Here is a 23,638-nt window from a genome sequence, read left to right as displayed (position 1 = left end):
CTGATCGCAAAGGAACATGCGCGGCGGCCGCGAGACGGCGTTAGTGGGGTGGCGGCTTGGTAGGTGTTGAATGAAACCCTCCCACGGAATAACCCGCCCAGGCGTCTTCCCCGCAGCCCCTCCCGGAGAAGCGTTCACGGCAGGGCGCCCTCTCCAGCACCTACACGCAGCTCCCTGCGTGGCTTCAGGTTTGCGAAGGGCGGACGCGGCAAGCTCGTCGGAGCTGAACTCTTGGAGGAACTTTCTTCGCCCGTGGGGTGGAGCGCGGAAGGGGCGGCGCCGGAGTTGAGCCGCGAGCAAAATCGGTGGCTGGGCGCCGTGGTTTCGACTTGCGAAGCTTCCCGGAGCCGGATCCAGCTGTCGCCGGCTGCTCTCCCCCGTCCCGTCCCGCCGGCCTCTCCCCCGTCCCGCTCCGCTCCGCCAGCCCGGGCCCGCCGGGAATGGGCTCCCCCGAGAGCGAGCAGGTGGACTTCGACGAAGCGTCCCGGCTCCGCTCGCTCTTCCTGGCCTGCGACGTGAAGGGCTCCGGCCGCATCGAGCGCGACGACTTCGGCTCGCTGTGCGCCGAGTTGCGGGTGCGGCCGGCCGAGGCCGAGGCGATCTTCCAGCGACTGGACACCAACCGCGACGGCGCCATCACCTTCCACGAGTTCGCCCGCGCCTTCCGCGGCGCCAGTCAGCGGCGCAGGCGGCAGCAGCAGCAGCAGCAGCAACAGCGGCGGTGGGGTAACCGCGGGGAATCTTCGGAGGGGGAAGAGGAGGCGGACATGATGGGGGACCCCCTCGACGCCTTGGCTGAGGCGGCGGCGGCGGCGATAGCACCGAGTCAGGCTTGGCGGGAATTTGAGCTCCAGCTCGGGGAGGAGGCAGGCTACATCCCCAGGTAAACTCCCAACCTCCTTCCCAGTGACAGAGGAAAGAAAGGCGCAGAAGGAAGCCCTAGAACCTGTTCGAGGATGATAAAAATGCACCTGTCCATATGCAGAAGTAGGGCTGCCGCCTTTTTCTCCCCCTGACAGTAGCCAGTTCAAAAATCTATAACTGCATGGAGATAGGTTGGACCTGTAGAATTTCTACCTGTTGAGTATGCCTTCAAGCATACACACGGGCTTGGCCAGGAACAAGGCAGCAACCTTAGTTCAGAGATCATCTACCTTTGACTGCTGATTATCCTCAGCAATGCCGTCCTTTTCCAATTTACCTATTAGTTATTGAAATGATTATTTATTTGTTTGTTTGTTTGTTTGTTATATATTTATGCCCCACTCTTCTTCCAAAGTGCTCATGACGAGAGTCGCAGTTCTCCATGTGCCCATTTATCCTCACAGCAACCCTGTGAGGTAGGTTAGGTGGAGAGAGAGTTACTGGCCCAGTGAGTGTCAGCCATGAAGCTCACATTGGAACCTGGGTGTCCCTATTCCTACTCAGGCGCTAATCAATGCACAGTACAGGCTTTTAGCTAAAGGGATGAAGGGAGAAAGCTTCTAGGTTGAAGCATGTGGTTCCCCTGCAGCCTCAGAAATGAACTAATGGCAAGGGCACATCCCAGGTGTATTTTCTGCCCACTTGAGCGTGCAAGGCACAGCACTGGTTATTCATGTGTGCTGGTTTTTTAAGCATGCCAACCTCTTCTCTTGCCTCTCTTCCCCAGTGTGTGTGCGATGTTTGCCACCCTGCCCAAGCTGAAGAGCCGCATCTGTAGACAGAGTGACGTAAAACCACAGCCATCTAGTTCAGTTGGGGAGAAAAGGATAATAATGACAATGGCCCCTTGGAGACTGTTTTTCATGATGCAATGCACCATTTAAAGCTCTCCTACCACAGGCCTGCAAGGTGCCACGTTGCTTCTGGTCTCTGTTTCTCTCTCTGTCTTGCTACTGCAGGCAAACAGGGCCTTTGAAATCTCAGATTTCAACTTTTCTCTCACTACTACCCGCCCCCCCCCCCCAATAACTGATTATTTCAAAACATCTCAGTTTTGTAAAAGTTTGCCACACACCTTCTAAAATGATGTCCCTTGCCAACACCCCCCCTTTTTTGGGTACAGTGAGTTAAGAAAAAAAATGAAACAAAAACAAATAAATCAGGTGACAGCTTTTATTAGATCAGTTCCTGTTTAGTTGGGTTTATGCAGGACTCTTTTCTTTAATAGATGGAATAGAAAATGGTAGCTGCTGTTTGGCTATTTATGGCAAATAGTTCACACCTGTGCTGTTTTGGCTATTGTAAAAATAACCGATGGCCATGGGATAGTGTATCGTGGCTCTAAGCTCTAGCGGAATGTACAACTAGTAGTGGACTGGTTCGTCCTCTTTTTGAAATATACTATATACTTCAATATACTGCTTCCTATGCTATTAATGCAGTGGCAGAAACACAGCCAGAAATTGGTAAAAATTCAGATTTCTGGTCACTTTGGAGAGTAGTGTAACCACAAACCTTGAAGTGTTTGACATGCACAAGTCACTGACCAGCTATAACTTTCTGATGCAATAGTCAAAATACCTAAGGTTTCAGTTCAGCTTATTTTTATTTTATTGTATCAAGCAATGATCCATTATGAACAGCAGTTTTCTTCCATCTTGGACTGCAACAATAAGCACTCTTACCTAGGACAAGCAGTGCTATCCCATACATGCTTACTTGGAAGTAAGTCCCATTGAGTTCATTGGGGCTTACAGCCAAGTAAGTGGCTATAAGATTGCAGCCTAACTCCCGTTGAACTCAGCAGGATATATTTCTGAGTAAAAATGCATAGGATTGGGCTGTTAGTCTATTAAATTAGGGGTAGAGAGCCTTTTTTCTGCCAAGGGCTGCGTTCCCTCAAGAGAATCTGTCATTGGTGGGCAGGGGTGGGCAGGGGTGAAGCTAAAAGTGGGTGGGCCATCCCTTTGCTGTCTCGCTGGCTCTTCCTCCCAACTTAGTGGGCTGCTGGGAGAGGGTGGATCACTCTTTCCAGAGGTCTGAACTGATTGTTTGCAGAGGGCTTTTGAAATTAGACTGAGGGCTAATGGTTTCCCACCACTGTATTATGGGCACAGAGCATACCTTCTTTCCAAAAGAGGATTTATACTCAACGTGCATAATCCATTGAGGTCATAGATTCTCGAGTGATGAGTGTACCATATTGAATGTTTGCCTTTCTGTTTGGGCATGGTATTTGTGTGATAAAAAGGATCTGTTTGTGATAGCTGAATTGCGATGGTCATTTCAAACAATTTGGCGGTGGTGCGAAAGGCGCAGTTGTCAAATAATAAAAGTGTTGGTGAGGATCCAATCCTGAGATGTCAGAGGGGTAGTTGACATGTTAAAGGAATGCCACTGCATGCATGACAAGCTGTTTTCATCTATAAGCATTTGAAATCTTACATTCACTTATGTAATTAACTTTTGGCCATTGGAAATGTTGGGTTAAATCGATCCCTCTAGCTGAAGTCTGCTAGTGCAATGGAACTTTCTCTTTCTCTCCTCCACCCAACAACTCTCAGTGCTGGTTGAAAATCTGTTCCGGAAGGTTTCTCTGTCCTCTGGTGCAGATTTTGAGTGTGCATGGGGGTTTGCAGGGGTGGAGGGAACTGCTTCTGTCAGTGGAATAATGCAACTGAATTCAGTCCATTGTTTTGAGTGCTTTGCTGCACTCTTCTATCATTGTGTTTTTGATAAACAGCCTATTTTGGTTCTTGTGGTATTGAACTTGGGTATGATAGAGAACATTAAAGATGCTCTTTCCTTCTGACAGTGTGAAGTAAGTGATCTCGCACCTCCTTCAGTATCATCCAAAATTAATCAGTGGAGGTCTCTGAACTCGGAGCCCTCTGTCTATGAGGAGCACAACCCGTAGAATTGATCACTTAAAATGCAGGCAATCAATCAAATAACATTAGTTAAGAACTTAAGAAGAACCCTGCTCGATCATACTAAGGTGCCATGGAGCTTCTCGCCTTTATGGAAAGGCTGTAGCTCAGTAGTAAAACACATGCAAAAGGTGAATCCCTGTCATCTGGGATAGGGTTTGGAAACACTCCTGTCTGACTCTCTAGAGCACAGGTAGACCACCTGATGGCTTCCACACAATTCCCATAAACTCTGACCATTGGCTATACTGGCTAGGGCTAGTGGAAGTTGTAGTTCAAAACATCTGGGCTTAAGAACATAAGAAAAGCCATGCTGGATCAGAACAAGGGTCCGTCTATCCAGCACTCCATTCACACAGCGGCCAACCAGCTGTCAACAAGGAATCCACAAGCAGCACACTGGTGCAACAGCACCCTCCCACTCATGTTCCCTAGCAACTGGTGTGCATAGGCGCACTGCCTCTGCTACTGGAGGTAGCACATAGCCATCAAGACTAATAGCCATTGTATAACCCCCTTTTACAGCCATCCAAGTTGGTGGCCATCACTACATCCTGTGAGTGAATTCCATAGTTTAATTGTGCACTGTGTGAAGAAATACTTCCTTTTATCTGTTCTGAATCTCCCACCAATCATTTTGATGGGATGATTCTGGGTTCTAGAATTTTGAGAGAGGGAGAAAAATGTCTCCCTATCCACACTCTCCATACCATGAATAATTCTTGCATCCAGATTTGTGCTTGATCAGCTGTGCTGGTGGAAGTGAACTTCCCCTTCCTTCCTTCCCATGGCAGTCTCTCAGCCCCCTGAGAATGCCACACAGAGTCAGGAGAGCCTGCTGAATGAGGTGAGCTGTAATGTGATGGTGGAATCCCCCAAAACTAAGTGGAGGGACCTTCCACAAATGGAGCCCTTCCTCTCACAGAAGATCCCTTTCTCTTGCGGAAGGCAGATCCTGGATCCAACCCCCAGAGGGCACCTGGTTCTCCGTGAGCCCCTGCCGAAGGAAGTGAGGCAGGTGGCTACTAGAAGGAGGGCTTTCTCAGCTGTGGCACCCCGGTTGTGGAATGAGCTCCCCAGAGAGGTCCGCCTGGCGCCTACACTGTATTCCTTTCATCGCCAGCTGAAGACCTTTTCATTCTCCCAGTATTTTAACACTTAATTTTAACTTAAATTTAAATTTTACTATTTTAACTCTGTATTTTAATTTTATATCAATTCTGGTTGTGCTTTTTATATTGTATTGTGTATTTGTGCTTTTAACCTGTTGATTGTCTTACTATGATTTTAATTTTTGTGAACCGCCCAGAGAGCTTCGGCTATTGGGCGGTATAGAAATGTAATAAATAAATAAATAAATAAATAAATAGTTGTCTACACTGCTCTAGAGAGCTACTGCCAATCAGTGAAGACATTACTGAGCTAGATGGACCGATGGTTTGATTTGGTATAGACCAACTTCCTGTGTTTTGGAAATCCCACAAGTGAGGCATGAAAGCAACAGCTCTCTCCGTTTTTTGGAAGTATATTTCCTCCTAACATGATGGGGGTTTCATTTAGCTGTCATGGCTGATGGCCAACTGCATTATAAAATCAGGCTTTTCAGCTGCAGGAGTTTTTTCCTCATTCCTCCCAATGCTTTAAACAGAGGAAACTCCCTTTCTGCAAGGTGCTGGGTGAAATGCAGAAAGAAAGGTGACCTTTGACTCTCTCTTATTTCTCCTAGGATATTGCTTTTTAGCAAATGGAATTAAAATGTTTGGACAAAAATGAGCATTATAGTTGATTTTTGAAGGAAGTACAGGGGGTGGGGAATCATCAAATTGCTGTACTGCTGCAACAGCTTTTATTCACCTTCACTTTCAGGTCTTGTAACTTGATCCATATGGTCGCGTTTTGTCAAGACCTCTTGGTTTCGGTGGCATTTTAAGTAGGCGTAATAAGAGGCTCATTCTATGGCTGTTTATACAGAATTAGGTTACATTACCATTTTTTCTAGTGTTGGATGCACCAGTGACCTGAAAGGTAAGAATGCGGGTTATCAGCCAGGAGGGTGTTGAAATGGATGCAGAAAGCTGAACATCCAGAAAATTATGCAGGAACTAAAAACATCCACTTCAGTGGTGCATTGACTGTTAAGCAATGCCCATAGCTAGAAATGTTGTGACGGGGACCTAAGGGTACACTGGCAGTGAATCAATATACAATAGCTTGGACCTATGGTTAGGTTGCTTAAAATGTTTATCATTATTTAATATTTATTTTATACCATTTAAAAAATAAGCTGCTAGTGCTTCTGCTCCTTCTTGTTTTTTTAAAATTATTATTATTATTATTATTATTATTATTATTATTATTATTATTATTACATTTCTATATCGCCCCATAGCTGAAGCTCGCTGGGTGGTTTACAAAACTCGTTTTTCATTTTCCCATTGCCTTTGTAGTCATCCTCTACAGCACTAGAAGGCTGGTGCAAATTTGTTCCTTGATGAGCAGCAGGCTAGAATATTGCTGTCTTTTCCTTTATACCTCTATAAATAAAAGAACAAGAGCAGGGATCCTCATCTGTTTTTGGATTGGTGGGCATATTTGGAATTTTGAGTGAGTATAATGGACGGTCTCACAAAATGGCTGCCATGGGGGTGGGCTTGCCCATTCAGCTGTGGTGGGCATGCCTGGTCACAAAGCACTCATTTCCCAGAAAGCAAATGGGTGAGACTAAAAGAAAAGTAAACTGCCCAGGAACCTAATTATATGGCAGAGTTGGAGTCTGAGCTCCAAAACACAAACCCATTCTTTTGAACCCAACTAAAGGAGCAATCCATGTCCCCCTGTACAGCGTATGACTACCTCTCCATGCTCAGAAAACGGAGTGCGGAGACAGGGAAAAGGGGGTATTCTTGGGGGCATGAGGGGAGGAGATGGAGGAGGCTGTGGAACGCAGTTTCCTATGGCCGCCCAAGCCTCCTTCCTTCCCTCTCCAAGGCACTGCTGCCAGGTGGGCGAAATTGCTTGTCTAGCAAAAATGTAGGGTGGGCTGCAGTGTGGAGATGATGATTGCCTCCATGTTGCTCCTGCTCTGCATAGAATTCCAGTCAGCCTCCAAGTTCAGAGGCTGACAGGAAATGGAGGAGGATTGTGCCTTGAAGCTGGTCCTAGATTTCTGTAGGCCAGCATTTCCCAACCTGGTGCTCTTTAGATGTGTCCTGTCATCCTCAGTCAGTATAGCCAAAGACCCTTACTGTATCAAATCATAACCTGCAATATTGTTCAAAGTCTTCATTCAATATGTAGATTTCAGTTAACTTTTTTAAGGATGCATTCCTGTGCATGTTTAGACAGGAAAAAAGCCCTAGAACTCTCAGCATGCCTCAGCCAGGATTTCACCCTCCGGCTGTTAATTTGTTCAGTGTCTTAACAAAAAGTGCTGCATTAAAATATTATTTAACAAAAACAACAACATCGCTTTGAAGAAGCAATGGAAGTCTTGGTTATTAAAAAGTCATTATGTTTGCTGTCTTCATATATACATTGAATAGTGCAAGGGCAGGATTATTTTTAATATGAATTAATCAGAAAAGTTAGTGAAACAGATATTTCTGCTTTAGGGAGACCACTTACACTTTGCCAAAAGTAGAGGACATTGTTCCCCAAAGAAGAGGACACAAGTTTGCATAATATTTGCATAATATTAATGTTCTTTAATCTTTAAACCGGACTTGAACTGAATAACTCTTCAAACAGAGGACCTTAAGTAGGACCGCTGACCACCCTAGTCTTCTTTTAAACTTGGCAATCAATCCTTTGATTGCCCTACCTTTTACCCCCCCCCCCCCCCAATTTAGGCCAAGTGGTGTCTCTCTGAAGTTACGTTTTGTTGAGATGGTGATTGCAAAGCTAAGGCTGCTCAGGTGTACATGGCGTCCAGCACACTGCTTTAGGGCTGCTGTGTAGGTGGCGGAATGAGATGTGTGCAGTGAGAGTTCGTGTAGGCATCTGTCTCCCTTATCTCAGCACCATGGATACAGTGTTTGTTGTAGCACTTTGAATGCAGTCCAGCTACTTTGACTTAATAGGGTGGTAGAGCGAATTGCAATTGCTTTGTTTGGTGTTAGCACACAACCATGTGGTTTGATTCTAGTGAAAGGTAATTCTCATGCATTGCTTCGGATGGAATGATGGTCAAAATGAAACAGTTGTGGAAACTAGAGAAATAGGACAAAATTAACTTGGTGGCACAAGCCGGTTTAGTCTAAACCCTAACAAATATCTGAACTTACATCCTGTGATTTAATTAAATATATTTTAATAGGTTGTTTCTGTGAATTTTAGAGATTGATTCATGTATTTTTTTACATAGGTTGATTCATGTATTGAGTTTAATGTTTTTGCAGATGAGTTAAAAAAAAACTCCTCTCGTTTCCACTCAATAAATGGACATTGGGGACGTGGCTAAGAGGTGCACAGATGTCAGGGGTGGATTTGGTGTGCAGTATTGTTGCCAGATGGATGACTCATTAGTTAAGGCCACATTCCTATCGATTGTGTCCTCACCGCTTGGAAGTCCCCGAACTTGGAGGCTTCCAAGATTGATATAACCTGCCAGGCTGAAGCTGCCAGGGTGGGAGGAGCAGTGGAGGCGATCTTCACTACCCTATCCTATGTTATTCTTGATTTTAACTAGACGGGTTTTTCAGCACTTTGGAAGGGAAGGAAAGCGACTGGAGGAGGCTCAGGATAGCTCGGATCTTGGCCGCTCTGGTTTTCTTCCCTCCCTGTCCACTGGGACACCCCCTTTCCTCCTTTCCAACTTTGGAGAGGCAGCCGGGTCAATTCTCTCAGCAGTGGCTATGGTGGGGTGAGGTCTGGGGTCGGATCTTTTACACCCCCTTCCAAAGTTGGTGCACTGTCTTCGACTTGGGGGGTGAGTGGGTTTCCAAGCCAACCTATGTTCCCTTGGAAACTTGCCCAGGACCATAAGATTGCTCTCTAAATCATTTTCCTCAGTGGGTTTTCCCACCAGACTATCTTCCACTAGCTGTTTTCAGCGTCTTGGAAACACACAGCAAAATTCAGGGAATGCGGCTTCTCATAATACCATGAAGTGGAGATTAAACGCTGGTGAATTGTACTGCTACTTAACACACTTCTTGTGAGATGCCTGTACAGTTCAATCTGAAATTTCTTTTCATATGTAACAATAAAAGAGAATGTTTGTCTCTCTGTCAGTGCCATAGTGCTGAGACCTAGGCACTTGAAACTTAGCATGCATACTAAAGGTGGCCCTGGGGTTGTGTCTGCATCTTGGGCTTATTTTCTTTTTAAATTTAATTATTTATTTTTAATTAATTTATATGTTTTGGGGTGTTTGAAGCCTGCAGTACCATCTTCAGTCACTAGGTGGCAGTGCTTCTGGCAACAATACTGCTCACCAAACCTAACCAGTGCAGCCAATATAATTTGAAGCCCGGAGGGAGGGCTATTCCCTCCTCCATGCTTTGGGGAAGTCCCCCCCCCTCAGGGGAATGGAGTGGACAGACATCTCCCTCAGGAGGCTATATGGGTGCACCATAGCATGGACTGTGCCTAGGGGTGCCTGTGGGTGTAGCTTTACTCAGATTGTGGGGGACACACACAATTTTGCTGTATCAAACTAAGTGCTATTCCAACCTGTGCAAAGTCAGGTCAATAGTATGTTTTCCAAGAAGTATAGTAAGAAGAGGCTTGGCCTTCTCCCTGATTTATTGAAACATATGAAGTCACCATCAGAGAGAGGTCCAAAGAAGTCACTATCCACGGGGGCGGGGGGAGAATTTACCTCCAAACATACATCCTGCTCACTCCTTCCTCCAGTACAGGCTATACACAGATAGTTAATAATGGGGACAAAATTATGTTTAGGCATAGGGTTAGTCTGATTTAAATCCCATTCATTCATAGAGACTACTTAAGTAGGAATAACATTGGATACAATCTAGTTTCAGGTACTGTCAAACCAAACACAAATTAAACTTGTTTTAATCATGATTTTGCCTCCTTACAAACAAGCTATTTTCGACCCGCTTGTCACTCTGTACCTGCTACGGATGCATCCCCCCCATTTTCAAAACCAAATTCAGGGACCTGTGGGGGGCTACATGTGGTTTGTGGGGTGCGGGTTGCCCACCCCTGCTCTAGTGGATCCATACCTCTCTTTTCCCTTCTATGCCTACCCAACATCATGACCTGTTTTCTTCTTCCCCAGTCTCATAAGAGGAGTGTGGAGCTTTCTGCGGTGACTAAGGGTGGATAGGGATGTCTGCCATTGGGAATTCCAGCGCTTTTTGTGGTTCAGCATATGGCTGTAGCACATCCAGCTTGGCATGCTTTTGCTGGGTTTCTCCGAGTTCTGGGGACTTGTAACACATTTTTTTGTCTTGGCACAACTACAGATTTATAGAAATTTCAGCTGTAAATTGCACAAATTTGCATAGTTTGCACAAATTATGGCTGTAAATTGCGTAAATGTATTTCTACACAAAAAATTATAATTTATGGAAATTCTACCAGCTGGCTCAACTTGATGTGCATTAAGTTAGGAATCCAGGACGAACTGACGAAAGTTCATTGGTCTGGATTCCACCGACATCTCTCTGGGTAGGTGGAAATCCCCACTTAGATTCCCCCTCAGGATCATAGGTGTGCCTATGTCTTCTGCACCATCTTCTGGTCCCTGGGACAGTGGGACACCCTTTCAGGGTTTATAGAAATCCTCTGTTGAATAGAGAATAAAATAATAAAAACAAAAACACATAAAATAAAAGAACCAAACTAGACTCGCAACACCGCAAAATTAAATACACAGACTTTAAAAACTGAGATCCTTTTAATAGGCTGCAGAATGCTACTGCCCTTCCATTTTGTACAAATTACTGTAATTGGTGAACGTATCAAGCTCATCGTTTCCGCGACATCAAATGTGCCACGAGCTTTCAAACAGAATGTGTAACACGCCTCCGTTTTCAATGGCTCTAGTGGAGTGTGTGTGTGTGTGTATGCTGGTTCTGACTTTGGTTTTTAATTTTATATCTCATGCAGACTGGTCGTATTAAGTATTCAGGTGCATGCCCCCTCTCCTGCTGTCACCTTTAATTTAAAAAGATTCCATTCCCCCCTTCGATGACTGGAGCTCCTCCAAAGGGTTTGGTGCCTTTACTTACCTATGGTGTGAGTTCTCACTTCTTGCGCCCGACTAGCATTGCGTAAATGTTGGCCTCTGGCGGTGGCTGAATCTCACTCTTGACAGCTCTTATTGGGCCAGTGAGGAACAATGAAAACATATTGTGGTTTTGAGACCAAATAACCTGAGCAGACTCCCACAACTGCTGCCGTATGTTTATAACAGCAGCAGCTCTTCGGAGCGGAGTGCGGTGGGCAGAGCCGGAGAAGCACGGCTAAGGCAGGCTGAGCTCTCAACCTTTCTTCGTTCATGTTTCTTGTTTGTTTAATCTTTTGAAGCTGAAAAATCTCCAGGAACAGCAACTGTGACGTACTTGAGCACAGAACAAAAGGCAGCACTGTCAAAATGCAGAACCTGGCTGGCTCCCAGGCTCCCGAGGATATAGTTTTACAAAGGGCGCTAATGAAGGTGTGTTGCGTTGTCTGTATGAGCTTGCCAGTGCAAGAGCCTGAAGCTGAGTTGCGGCATAAATATAGAATGGGTAACTTGCAGGTTGCACCCTCCTCTTCTGGTTGCCCCCTGCACATCAGTTACGTCTGTCACAAGCCATTATGACAGCTACCTTTTTAACCTGTAGCTTGCCCTTGAGAAGATCTTAAAAACCATTGGACTGCAAAGTGGCTTCACATGTCAGACAGCAGATGGCAGAAGTCTGCATTTTTTAAAAAACAAAAAACCCTGAATGTCACCATTATCTAATTTCATTTCCCTCCTTCAAATCTCTGCTTAGCATTGAACTTGCCTTAATCAAGCCATGGCTTTCAGTGAGGCTGTGTCTCACGGCTCTATGAATAAGACTGGATCATACCCATGATGATGGTGATATATGTTGTTGTAAAAGAAAAAGAAAAAGATTTTTTAAAATGCTTTTCTTCCTGCTCTGCTTCTTGGAAATAATATTTAAAAGTGTCCAATGCCCCTTATAGTGCCAATTCAGAAGTTAATATCCCCGGTAAAGGCCGAACTACACAGTGCCTATTTTTCTTTACTTCCAGTAGGAGCCTGCGGTCCTGATATGGACAGGACCATGATGCTCCAGGAGTAGAGGGTTTAAGCTTCCCCCTCCCGCCTGTATTTCTCCCAAAATTTCCCCCCGGGGGGTTGTGTGTTAAAATAAAAGAAGCCTCCACTTATTCCAATGCAGACTTCTTCTTTTTCTTTACCCCCTCCCAGGGGTGTGTGAAATGAGTGGGGGTCGAAACTTAAATCCTTTCCTCCTGGAGCACCATAGTCCCAATCCAGATAGGGACTGCACATGCTTACATGAAAGTTAAAAAAAATAGGCACAACTATACCAACATGATTAGTAGAACTTGTAGTTTGGCCCTAACCTACTGTACATGGTGGGATGTAGAACCAGGCATTGGCGCACATCAAGGAAGTTGCAAGAATGCACAGGTACTTCAGACTATTTTTCTGATTATTCCAAATGTTCAGAAACATGTCAACAGGCCACATGAAACAAACTTGGAGAGCAGATTCTGCAACAAAACCAGATGCCAACTCTGTTTCCGTATCCGCTCAGGCAGCACTATTGTAAGACATGATCATATCAGCCTTTACGTCAGGGGTCATTCCCCTGCTCATTCTCTATGTAATATATGCCGTCTCTTGTCAACAATGCTCTTCTAATGTAGACATAGGACAAACAGGTCAATCTCTACGCAATAGGGTAAATGGACACAAATCTAACATCAAAAATGGGCCACATTCGGAAAGCAGTGGGAGAACATTTCAGTCTCCCAGGACACACTGCTGCTGACCTGAAACTTGCCATTCCAAAACAAAGGAACTTCAAAGGGAAACCAAAGTGAGAAATTGCTGAATTAAAATTTATCAAGAAATTTGATTCTGTTTGTTTAGGCTTGAATAGGGACAATGGTTTCCTCTCCCATTGTAATTAACGTAGAGTTAGTATGATTCTGTTATATCACCACTTCTGTTGTGAATTGTCACGGTGCTTATCTTACGTACGTTTGAGCTTTAGCTAGAATTGTCTCAGGCTACCTCTTGCATTTCATGATCATTTGGCCCCGCTATTTACCCTTTTTTCTCTATGCCCTGCCAAATGAGGCTAACACTTCACATATCTGATGAAGTGGGTGCTGGTGCCCTCAAAAGCTTACACAATAATCAGTCCGTTAGTCTTTAAGGTGACATAAGACTCTCTTGTTTCTGCTGCAACAGATTAACACGGCTGCCCCTATGTTAGTCTGAAAACTAAAAATGTTCTGAACTTATAAACATATGATTTCTTATAGTTGTTGTTTTTGGGGTGGTTTTTTTTTGCCATGAGCTCCATAATGTCTTTAATTTGCTATACCTCTTCCCCTACCCTCTTCTTTCCAATGAGTATTAAGGCTGCAATTCCCTAGATCTGCCTTTAACTATTCCAACTGGAATAACAAAGGCAAACTTGTAATCACACAATCTTATTTACTCCAAAGTAAGTGTACATGGCCCTGATTAGGATTGGGACCATGGTGCTTCAGGAAGGGGGTGGTTAAGCTTCCCCATCCACTCATTTTCATCCTGAACTTCCAGCCCCCATAAGTGTTTTGTTTTTTAAAAAAGGTCTCCATTGACTTCAATGGAGCTGGGCTTGCCCCCCTTTTTTAACCATTCCCCCTGCTGACTGGTGGATGCTGGGAGTGATAGTCCAACACATCTGGAGGACACCAGGCTGAAGAAGGCTGCAATATGTTATATAATATCATTGTTATAGTAATCCCCTTAACATGTTAATTGCTTCATAAACTTACCAAGGAGTCCATTCATTGGCAGAGATACCTCCACTGATAAAGATTATGTGCGAGGAACTGCTTGTGTGTAAAGAATTCTCTGTATTAAGCAAAAATCCTGGGGCTTTGTCTTCCAGAGTCTTTGCGGGTTTACGATCAGCACAATATATGTACTTCCCCCCCCCCCTCTTGTTTTTGCCAGTTCCTTCCCATATGTTTCATTTATACTGCCAGCAGATGGTGCTGCTATATTGTGCAATTTAGATTTATTACCACAGTTTCAGTAACTTATAAAATGGCAGATTCCCGCTTAAAAATGATGGGAGAGGCATCGGAGAACTTCCCTGAATGAACAGTCACAAGCACTATAGTTTCACTGTTATTCAAGGACTAATTTTCCAAATATTTTCTCCTACATATATGAGTTGATTCCTGAGATCTTCAGATGAGGCCTTATTGGTCATTCCACAATCAGTAGAAAGTCGCCAGTTAATAGCACAAAAAACAGGCCTTCTCAGTAGTGGTTTCCACCCATACTGTCTTCCATACGTGGTTTGAGATGCAGAAACTGGTTTAAATGCCTTTTGAAAACATATTTGTTTACACAGACTTTCTCTGACCTGTAATGGCCTGTGTCACTGCTCTGTTTTCATTGCTGCAGTGTTTTTAAAATTATTTATTATTTTATATATTTTAGTGTGAACCGCTTAGAGATTTTATTATATTTATTAATATAGACGTACTATAAATAAATTTACATTTAAAATTATATCCTATTGTTTTGATAATGCCTGGATATTTCCTGAGTTGATGTCAAAAACACAACAACACTATGCTAAGATTAATTGCAAAATTAGAATTTGTTTGTGGTTAAAAAAAGTCTAATCTATAAAAACTGAATAAATGTGTTTTTCCTTTTTCCATGTTACTGACCATCTCACTATTATGTATGAATAAATAAATATTACCTGACAGTTAATCTGCAGTATATGTTAAATATCTGTGTGTGTTTTTCTTTCCAGGCAAGAACAGGTCAGCGTTCTGTATCAGAACATCAATATAGTGGAACCACGATTAATTCAACCTTATGAACATGTTATTAAGAACTTTATTCGAGAGATCAAGCTTCAGAGTACAGAAATGGAAAATTTAGCTATAGCTGTAAAAAGGTAAAGACAATGGTTTTGTACTCTGCAGTTAAACAATTTCCATTTGGGACTATAGTCTATGGTGTTGCTTAAAGTCATGTGCTGTTGTTGTTAATGGCAATGTCTGTTCATGTACGTGCATCCAATTCAAGCCAGATCATGACACTTGTGTATAGTGGTGTGGGAGAGGGTAGAAAGGATTTAAGGCAGCCTTCCCCAACCAGCTGCCCTCCAGATGTGTTGAATTACAACTCCCAGCATGCCTCAGCCAAAATGGCTGGCTGGAGGATGCTGGGAAGTGCAGTCCAACTCATTTTAAGGGCACCAGGTTGAGGAAGGCTACTTCAAATCTTTGCTTCCTGCGGTGGTCTAGAATTAGATCAGGGGTCCATTACCTGCCATTTGCATAGGAAGAAAAGCTCCCATTGAAGTGAATGGGGAATTTTCCTCAGTATACAAATTCAGGCTCAGCCCATCCTTCCCAATCCCCCCAATCTGGAATGGGACCAAAGTGGGGACCAAAGGTTAAAGCCCCATATCTCTATGCTAGTGTCCTGATCCAGATCGGGTCCTTTACTCTTACTTTTGCGTAAGAATAAAGCCCTGACATACTAGCAGTATACTATGAAGTAAAGATAGTGTCTAGCTTGCCCCTGAATTAAATGGATGGTAATTCCTATGATGCAAGGGGCAAGGCAGATTACCACTCTGATGTTCTATTTGCATGCTGTGCTCATTTTCATTTCCTTTTCTCTGCGGTCGTGTTCCTCACTTAAGGCACAAGGACTGTTGTAATTTTTTATGTCTTCTCAGAATTGCTTTGCAGTGGTAGCCTTAAAAAGCAGAGCAAAGCACAGAGATGGAAAGCAAATAGTTAACATGATAGACTGTTTATTAAAGGTGGGTCAGAATGTTTAAACTGGTATGACATCCAGGCCCATGTGATTGTTGAAATGTGATTGAAATTTCGATCACTGGTCTCACAGGTTGTGTATATCTGTTATTCCTTGTTCTGAAGCAGTGTTTTTAGGTCTGGGATGTTTGACTTTTTTGTGGCCACTTCCTCAGGAAATTTGGTGGGGGGTGGGAAAGAAAAAAATGAAACCTCATAATTCAGCAGGGAAATCTAATTTCTAGTTTCTATGAGCACACTACTATTAGATAAAACTACAGTTGGCATATTACCAGTGGAATTATTTCTGTGGTAGTGTCTTTTCTTTGTTTATTTTTGTCCATGTAGTTATTTTCCCCCTACTGTTTTGTTGTTGTCTGTACAGTGTTTCCCTGAACATACTGATACTGCCCAGAGACCTTCAGCTATTGGGCGGTATAAAAATATAATAAATAAATAAATAAATAAATACCTGGCCCCAGTTTTGCTGCAGTCCTGTTGGCACTCACCAGCTGTGTTTGCTATTAGAGGGCTGGTTAGGATAGATTGGCTTTTGAGACATCATAGGACCATCTCAGGTCATTTGACATGCAGCTTGTTAATGTACTGTGAGGAAATTGAGCAACTGCTATTGTGAGCACAGAACTCTTCACAAGACCAACTGTCTTCATGCTTCCACGAGGAATAGAAAAGGCCTCTTCACAGTAGTGTGCAGAAAAGCGAACCACACACAATTCTGCATGTGTACTTGGCCTTCCGGTGCTGGGAGAATTGAATTACTTTAATTTGAATTCTGAGAAACTGGTGTTTTTAATTTGGAAATGTAAATACTAAGTTCATTCACCTTTCTTCAGATGTCCAACTTGAAACATTTCGACTCACCTGTTTAGTATTGGGGTGGAACAAACTATGCATTTTGCCCAATTACTGTTGACATTTAAGGTAGTTTTATATGAATGTTTACTTTTTAGAGCACAAGATAAAGCAGCAATGCAGCTTGGTGAACTAGAAGAGGAGATGGACCAGCGGATACAGGCTGCAGAGCATAAAATCAAGAAGGAGGTGAGGAGTTAATGCTCATTGCACCAATATTCTAGAAATAGTTTCTCCTCTTAACAAAATTAGTGACAGAATTCTGACTTCAGTGCCTCGGGCCTCATGTGTGAACCATTTCTCTGCATTCTTTTCCCCTTCAATTTGCCATTAATGAGAAAGGTATGAAGGTCAACACTTCCCCTGCCTCATTGGTTTTTTGTTTGTTTTGTGGGGGTGGAGAGTGTTAACAAGGCAAACCAGGGGTGGGGAGGGAAGATGCATGTAATAGCTTATTGCTTAATACTGCAATAATAGGTCAGTAAAAAAGCAATCTCAAGGGGAAGGATATGTTATATTGGAGATTGAGACACCTTATAGCTGTCTTTCCCAATCTGGTGCCCTCCAGAGGGTGGAGGCTGGTGGCTCCAGTGTCAGTGGGGTGTTTATACTGCTCCGGATTTCACTCAGAACCAGTCCAAACTCTAAAGGAGCTACCCAAGTACCTCGGATTGCTCCTTTATAGTTCAGATTGGTACTGACTGAAACCCAAAGTGGATTCACCACCATACTGACATCAGAGCCACTAGCTTCCACTGCCTCCAGATGTGTAGGACGGCAACTCCCGTTATTCCCAAACAATATGGCCAATGATTAAATAGAAAAAAACATTGTTTGCAATTCTTTATGGCCTGTTATTATGGAGATGAAACTAGTAATAGCCTTGGTTGAAAATCTAGGCCTCTGTTCATTGAACTGTTCAGAAAATGTTTTTTAAAATCCCAGGAACTTTATCACATGTAAAAACTACAATAATTCCATGTCTGACTTGGATGCCCTCCAGATACGTACAACTACAATTCCACAAGCCATGGTTAGGATCACCAATGGATATGTTGGCTGAGGATGATGGGAGTTGTAGTCTAACACATCCGCAGGGCACCAGGTTGGGGAAAGCTGGTTTAGATATATAAGCATTTACTAAGTATTGGGCAATTTATCACCAATATCCAAATATCAAGTGGGGGGTGGGGGGCACTCTGATGACTTATTTTTCTTATCATTTTTTGAAATTATGCTTATCTTGCTCTATTCTTCATTCACGTATTTGTAAAAAGTATGACACCCCAAATGTAAATGCCAGGCTGCTGTGATATTTACTTTGTGGGATAGTACCAAACTATAAATTTTAATGGTAACCATGTACACTGTTATTACACAGCCTGACTTATGACACAGTCAGATTGTACTTTGTGTGCTAGTCAATAATGGGGTTTCCTTGCTTTAGGTTTCTTCCTGGGTGGTGATAATGATGTAACATGTACCATTAGCAATCCTTTACAGCTGTCATATGTGCATATCCACACTCAAATGCTCTGAAGGTGGCCCTCAATTTTTGTGTTATGCTCTCATTAGGAGAGATGTTTCCCTTCTACATGAGAGGGCAAGGTAAATTGCTGAAGTCTGCCATTTTATAATTCCACAAAAATGTGAAATATTGTAGGAGAAGCGGAAAGCAGAAGAAGCTCTGAATGATCTCAAGCGCCAGTATGAAACTGAAGTTGGTGATCTCCAGGTGACGATAAAAAAACTCAAAATGGTACGTGACACTGACTTTGTGACCAGAGATTTGTGACTAAGGCACTGGCACTGCCTCATTCTAGGAATTTTATAGGGAGGTCCAGATGTCATTGTTTTCCATTTGCAGCCCTTCTGTGTTTTGTCATGGTTTCCCCCCCCCCATCCCCCCTTTTTTTTACCAGAAGAAAGAACTGTTAAGGAATAAAAGACAGATTAGTTCTCTGAGTGTTTATTCTAGGGTCTGGAAGTACCCTAATACATTAGGAGCACAGTCCAGATAACATTTTCCCAACTCTGAAGTAATTAAGGTGTATCACACTTCAGAAAACGTTAGGAAATTCAACTTGCTGGAAAATTGTTTGAGGGCGCAATCCTGTGGAGATAGTCATTGAACTCAGAGGCTAATGACTATCCAACGCATAATGCTCTGTGCTCTGGCTGCCCTGCATTTCTTTCCTGTCTAACCAGGAAGCTTCAGGGCAGGAGGACAAAGGCCGCGCGGCACATAAGAAGCTGCGTAAAGGAGACGTAGCCAGGATGGTGAGAGCTGCCGGCTGTGAGGAGGCAGTTCCCAGAAACTAAAAAGTTCTGTGGCCCTCTAGACAGTGTCTAATGCCCCATAGGATTGTGCCCTAAATTGCTCATTTTGAGTTTGTGAGATGATGAGATAAAGTTTCCCACAGCATTGTAAGGTAGTCCTTCCTCAGCAAGGATGGAACCAGTGCCCTGTTGCTTCAGTGGTGCTGGTAGGTAGACACCAGATTTACTGGTGTTATGGAGACCTCCCAGTTTAGCTGGCAGTGTGGATTGCCTTTGGACTTAATGGTCTTATGGGGCCCAATACTCTTTAGCTGGTAATGTCAGTGGTATAATGAAGCTAGGGCTTAGAGGGACTCCGTGTTAGCACTTCTTTTATTCGCAGGGATGCTGATGTTACTTCAGCTTTGCTGCAGTCATCAGAGTAGCTGTGCACAATTGAATTTTTCCAGCAACAATATTGTTTCCTGTTGTAATATAAAGTATTGGGGAGGGGGGGCTTGTTGTTGGATGGACAATTAATATCCATTATTTTTTACAAAAGACGTGCTCCCTGCGGAGATAAACATTGCTAAAACTGCTTTGTTGATATAGATCAATACAGGTGTGTGAATGTTTGGATTGGCCTTAGGGGCGTAGCTATGGGGACTGTCATGATGAGTGTGTGCACTTCAAAATGTACTGCTACACCACTGGGTAATGTGTATTACTATATGTTTTTCAACATGTGGTAAGCCAGCCTTAATGTGTTTTGGGGCCCTCTTGCTCATTCTGTTGAGTGGAGCCCAGGAACCCTGCCCCAAAGTCATGACTTGAATGCACCACTGTGTTGCTTTCATGAGCAATCTACACATTGACCTTAGGAGTCTTTTGGGTGCTGTATCTTATTTGGTTATCCACATCCCTAAAAGTGACGATATGGCACAGACTGGGGGAACACACAGATAGGGATCCCCCCATTTTTTTAATTGGAAAAAACTTGGTTCTTTTTCTTTCAGGTTATTGGCATGCCATGAATGGCTAGCATTGGTAGGGGTAGATAAGCAGGCTAGTGTACAGATTACTAACATTTGAAGTCTTATTTTCAAGGCTGTACTCAAGAACTTTCATAGCAAGCAAACAAACCCCACTGAATTTTCACGGCTGGATTGATCCCGTTCCCATCTTCATGTACTCTAATGACGAGATTTGCATGATCACTGCAGTCTACAGTAGCTTAATTAAACCACAGTGGGTTGCAGTGTGTGCCAGGCAACTTTTGAACCCATGGCCTGTTTTAAGGTTGATGACACAATTAGCTGCAGATTGAATATTCAAAATGGCTACCCACACCACAGCCATGGTGGGCTGCTTGATCATGAGAACCGGCCCAGTGAATCATTCAAAAGTTTTTTGTTGTAGCAATCACACTTTTTTTTTTCAGCTCGAAGAACAATCTAGAAACATTAATCACAAAGAAGATTTGGCAGCACTAAAGACCAGGATCCATGATCTGACCTTGGTATGAGCTTTGTATAACTTGCCTACTTGGGGTAGTAATTCCTTCTGTCTGTTTCAGTATAACTGGTATCTTTGCCGTCTACCATACTTAAGTAGTTCACTTCATCATGGCATTTTCTTGAAAATTGTCAAGATTGTGTGAAAGGATGACTGGCATTTCAGAGAAAGAAGAAATTATATTGTTTAGGTTAGGTATATTGTGTATTTGTACCTGCTTAGGTATCATTTTCACATATTAGCAATGGAAATAACCTGGTATTAAATTTAATGCACAGGTATAGGATTATGGCTGTTCAAGGTAAGGAGAATGTCCTCTTACTCTGTTGCTGGGAAAATCTTAAAACACTTTTGCTGTGTAGACCCAGTTCCTTAACCCATGGAATTTATTTTATGTTGAAAAAAAGTTAAAAATACAAGTAACAACAAAGAAGAACACAAATAACAACATAAAAAGATTACTAAAGACATTATTATTATTATTATTATTATTATTATTATTATTATTTATTGCATTTTTATACCGCCCAACAGCCGAAGCTCCCTGGGTGGTTCACAAAAACTAAAACTATTCAAAGTATAAAACAAACAGTATAAAAACATGATGTAAAATACACGTTAAAAAGTGATTAAAAACATACCACACATGATTAAAACATAGTTAAAACATCCTTAAAATATTCTAAAATTTCACTGGATAGGCCTGCTGGAATAGATCAGTCTTTATTGCTTTTTTAAACTCTAAAAGACTGTCAAGTTGATGCATCTCCTCCGGCAGGCCATTCCAATAAAGAAGCTCATTGATTATTATCCTTAGTACATCATGGATATGCTTGTAGAACAACTAGAGTAAAACAGCCAAAGAGAAAGGTTACCATCTAAAGAAAGTCTAGATAGATACATTCTATCGTATAAATAAGCGTGTGTTTGTGTGTGTGTGTGTGTGTGTGTGTGTGTGTATCATAGAAAAAAGATAGGCATTTGTACTTGATTCAGATTTGATCAGAAACTTGAAGGATTTCCATACAGGGGAAAAATGGAAACCATAGTGCCATAATACCTATTTTTAAAATTAGGATTCCTTGCTTTCTCCACTTGCTCACTAATCTTGTACATGATCATAGTCTCCCAAATTGTATCAATCCACTGCTGTGGTTGCTTTGGAGACTTCCAATTATGTGCTGTACACAGCTTTGCAACTATACACGGCTGCTTAAGAAAGTGCTTATGCAGGAATCCAGGGTCATTAGGTTCGAAATGATGAGGAAGCATAGCTTTAGGAGTCATCAACTGGCCTAATGTGGACAAATTCCTGATAATAATCGGCAACCATGTTCCAGATCTCCCATCTGTTGTTCCTGTTACGGAAAAACTGGATACCACACGGAGAAACTGGAATCCACACCAAAGTTCTTGTTCAAACAGATAGCTTTTATTCGCTAGCGAAACAGCAGCACGGGATGAGTCCACGGGCGGCTGCCCTGGGGACTGGGAGGAGGGGCTTTTTATACACACCCCTCATACAAAGGGAACGCATGCCCCGTACAAAGGGAACGTGCGCGCGCACACATTTTTACACAAAGGAATTGCGTGTGCACCTATAGCAGAACCTGTTCAAACCTGTTCGGCAGGAATGTCTGCTTCGGACCTCAGGCATGCGCAAAGAGCACGGGGTTCATTTACTCCGAGGTAAGGTCATAACCGGAATGACAGCCGGTTCCCTCACATTCCCATCTAGTTCCTTAACAAATAATCCCTCACGTTCAGTATGGTTTACACTAGCTGTATGGCGCCTGGGTAAAATAACCTCTTTGTAGTTACTTCTTCACATTGCAAGGCAAATTGTGTATTGCTGCTTAGCATGTTAATCACTTCTCATTGCATAAAGAATCTCCTGCTGCCACCACTATCGGACACAGGAACCTCTGGCAGTGGCTGGAGGCTACCCATGTGGAACTTGCATTATACATTATGCCTGCAGTGTGGAAAGCAACCATATAGGTGGTGTTCGTATCGGTCTCCTTATGTGGCTGTGATATGTAGACTGGCCTTTTAGCGCCTACATATATGTTAAAACAGCTGATGTTGTAGATCATATGTTTCCATATTGCCACTTCATAGTTAACAGCTTTTAAATGGGAATTGTTAATATTTTAGTTTATGCCTTTTTGAATAAACATTTTTTTAAACTTTTTTTAATCATTATTCTTGCTGAATTTTTAAAAACTTTTTTCATTTATTAATTTAGGAAAACCAGAAACTTAAAAAAGATCTTATGGAAGCACAGACAAATATAGCTTATCTTCAGAGCGAATTAGATACCTTGAAAAGTGATATTGCAGATCAGAGTCTGAATTCAGAAAGGTAAGAGTGGTTGTAACTGTAAAAATGGGTTATTTAATGATTATATATGTGTATTGTTGTCTGAAAAGGGAAGTAATTGTGTGAATTTTGCTTTGTAGAGACCTAGACATGATCAGAGAGTACACTGAAGACAGAGATAGTCTGGAAAGGCAGATAGAGATACTACAGTAAGCTGCTAAATAATTCACTTTTTAAATGTATGAACTTTAATATTTAAAACTTCAGCATCTCGGATAAAGAAGGGAGAAAAACAGATATTTTTGCTGCAGTGAAAGGTTTCTTTGGCATCTTTACCTATATTTCAGTCAGCCAATCTTGACATATGAAATATTATGAACAGTTGATTAAGGCTTCTGGTTACATTGCTGAAGTCTGCTTGTTTTCATCTCTATAAATCTTACAGTCAATTGTTCCTTTCTGTCTGCCCAGATATTTATCAGTCTCGATTCATTTGTTTGTTTTGTATGCTGCATTCCCACAAGATGGGGCCCAAAGTAACAATGTGATCGTTGTTCACATAACTCCCTTGCAGTGGTGCAATGGTAAATTTTGAAGTGCAGCTGCTCATCACGACAGTCCCCATAGCCATGCCCTGAAGGAGAGTCCAAAATTGCAGGCACCCTTGTTGATCCATATTAACAAACCAGTTCTAGCAGTTTTTATCCTCATCCAAAAAAGGTCTTTTGCAAAGCTGATGGGTCTTAATTTGCCATTCAAGACCAAGCCAGCCTAAAATACTTTACATTACAACAGGGAGCACTATATCATTT

At 42.7% G+C, this 23,638-nt stretch overlaps 1 protein-coding gene across 1 annotated transcript in view; it reads left to right on the top strand.

Annotated features, from left to right (window-relative positions):
- The first annotated feature begins 440 nt into the window (after positions 1 to 440).
- Positions 441 to 23,638, top strand: part of RASEF (RAS and EF-hand domain containing) — a 39,264-nt gene continuing 16,066 nt past the window's right edge. The window contains exons 1-7 of the mRNA XM_063128401.1: positions 441 to 883; positions 14,840 to 14,986; positions 16,829 to 16,919; positions 18,394 to 18,489; positions 20,431 to 20,508; positions 22,753 to 22,868; positions 22,967 to 23,035. Of these exons, the coding sequence (XP_062984471.1) occupies positions 441 to 883; positions 14,840 to 14,986; positions 16,829 to 16,919; positions 18,394 to 18,489; positions 20,431 to 20,508; positions 22,753 to 22,868; positions 22,967 to 23,035 (1,040 nt within the window). The remainder of the gene's footprint in view (positions 884 to 14,839; positions 14,987 to 16,828; positions 16,920 to 18,393; positions 18,490 to 20,430; positions 20,509 to 22,752; positions 22,869 to 22,966; positions 23,036 to 23,638) is intronic.

Source organism: Elgaria multicarinata, chromosome 6, assembly GCF_023053635.1.
Source record: "Elgaria multicarinata webbii isolate HBS135686 ecotype San Diego chromosome 6, rElgMul1.1.pri, whole genome shotgun sequence".
Lineage (NCBI taxonomy): Eukaryota > Metazoa > Chordata > Lepidosauria > Squamata > Anguidae > Elgaria > Elgaria multicarinata.
Note: the sequence above shows the minus strand (reverse complement) of the source record. Positions and strands in the feature narration are given on the sequence as shown.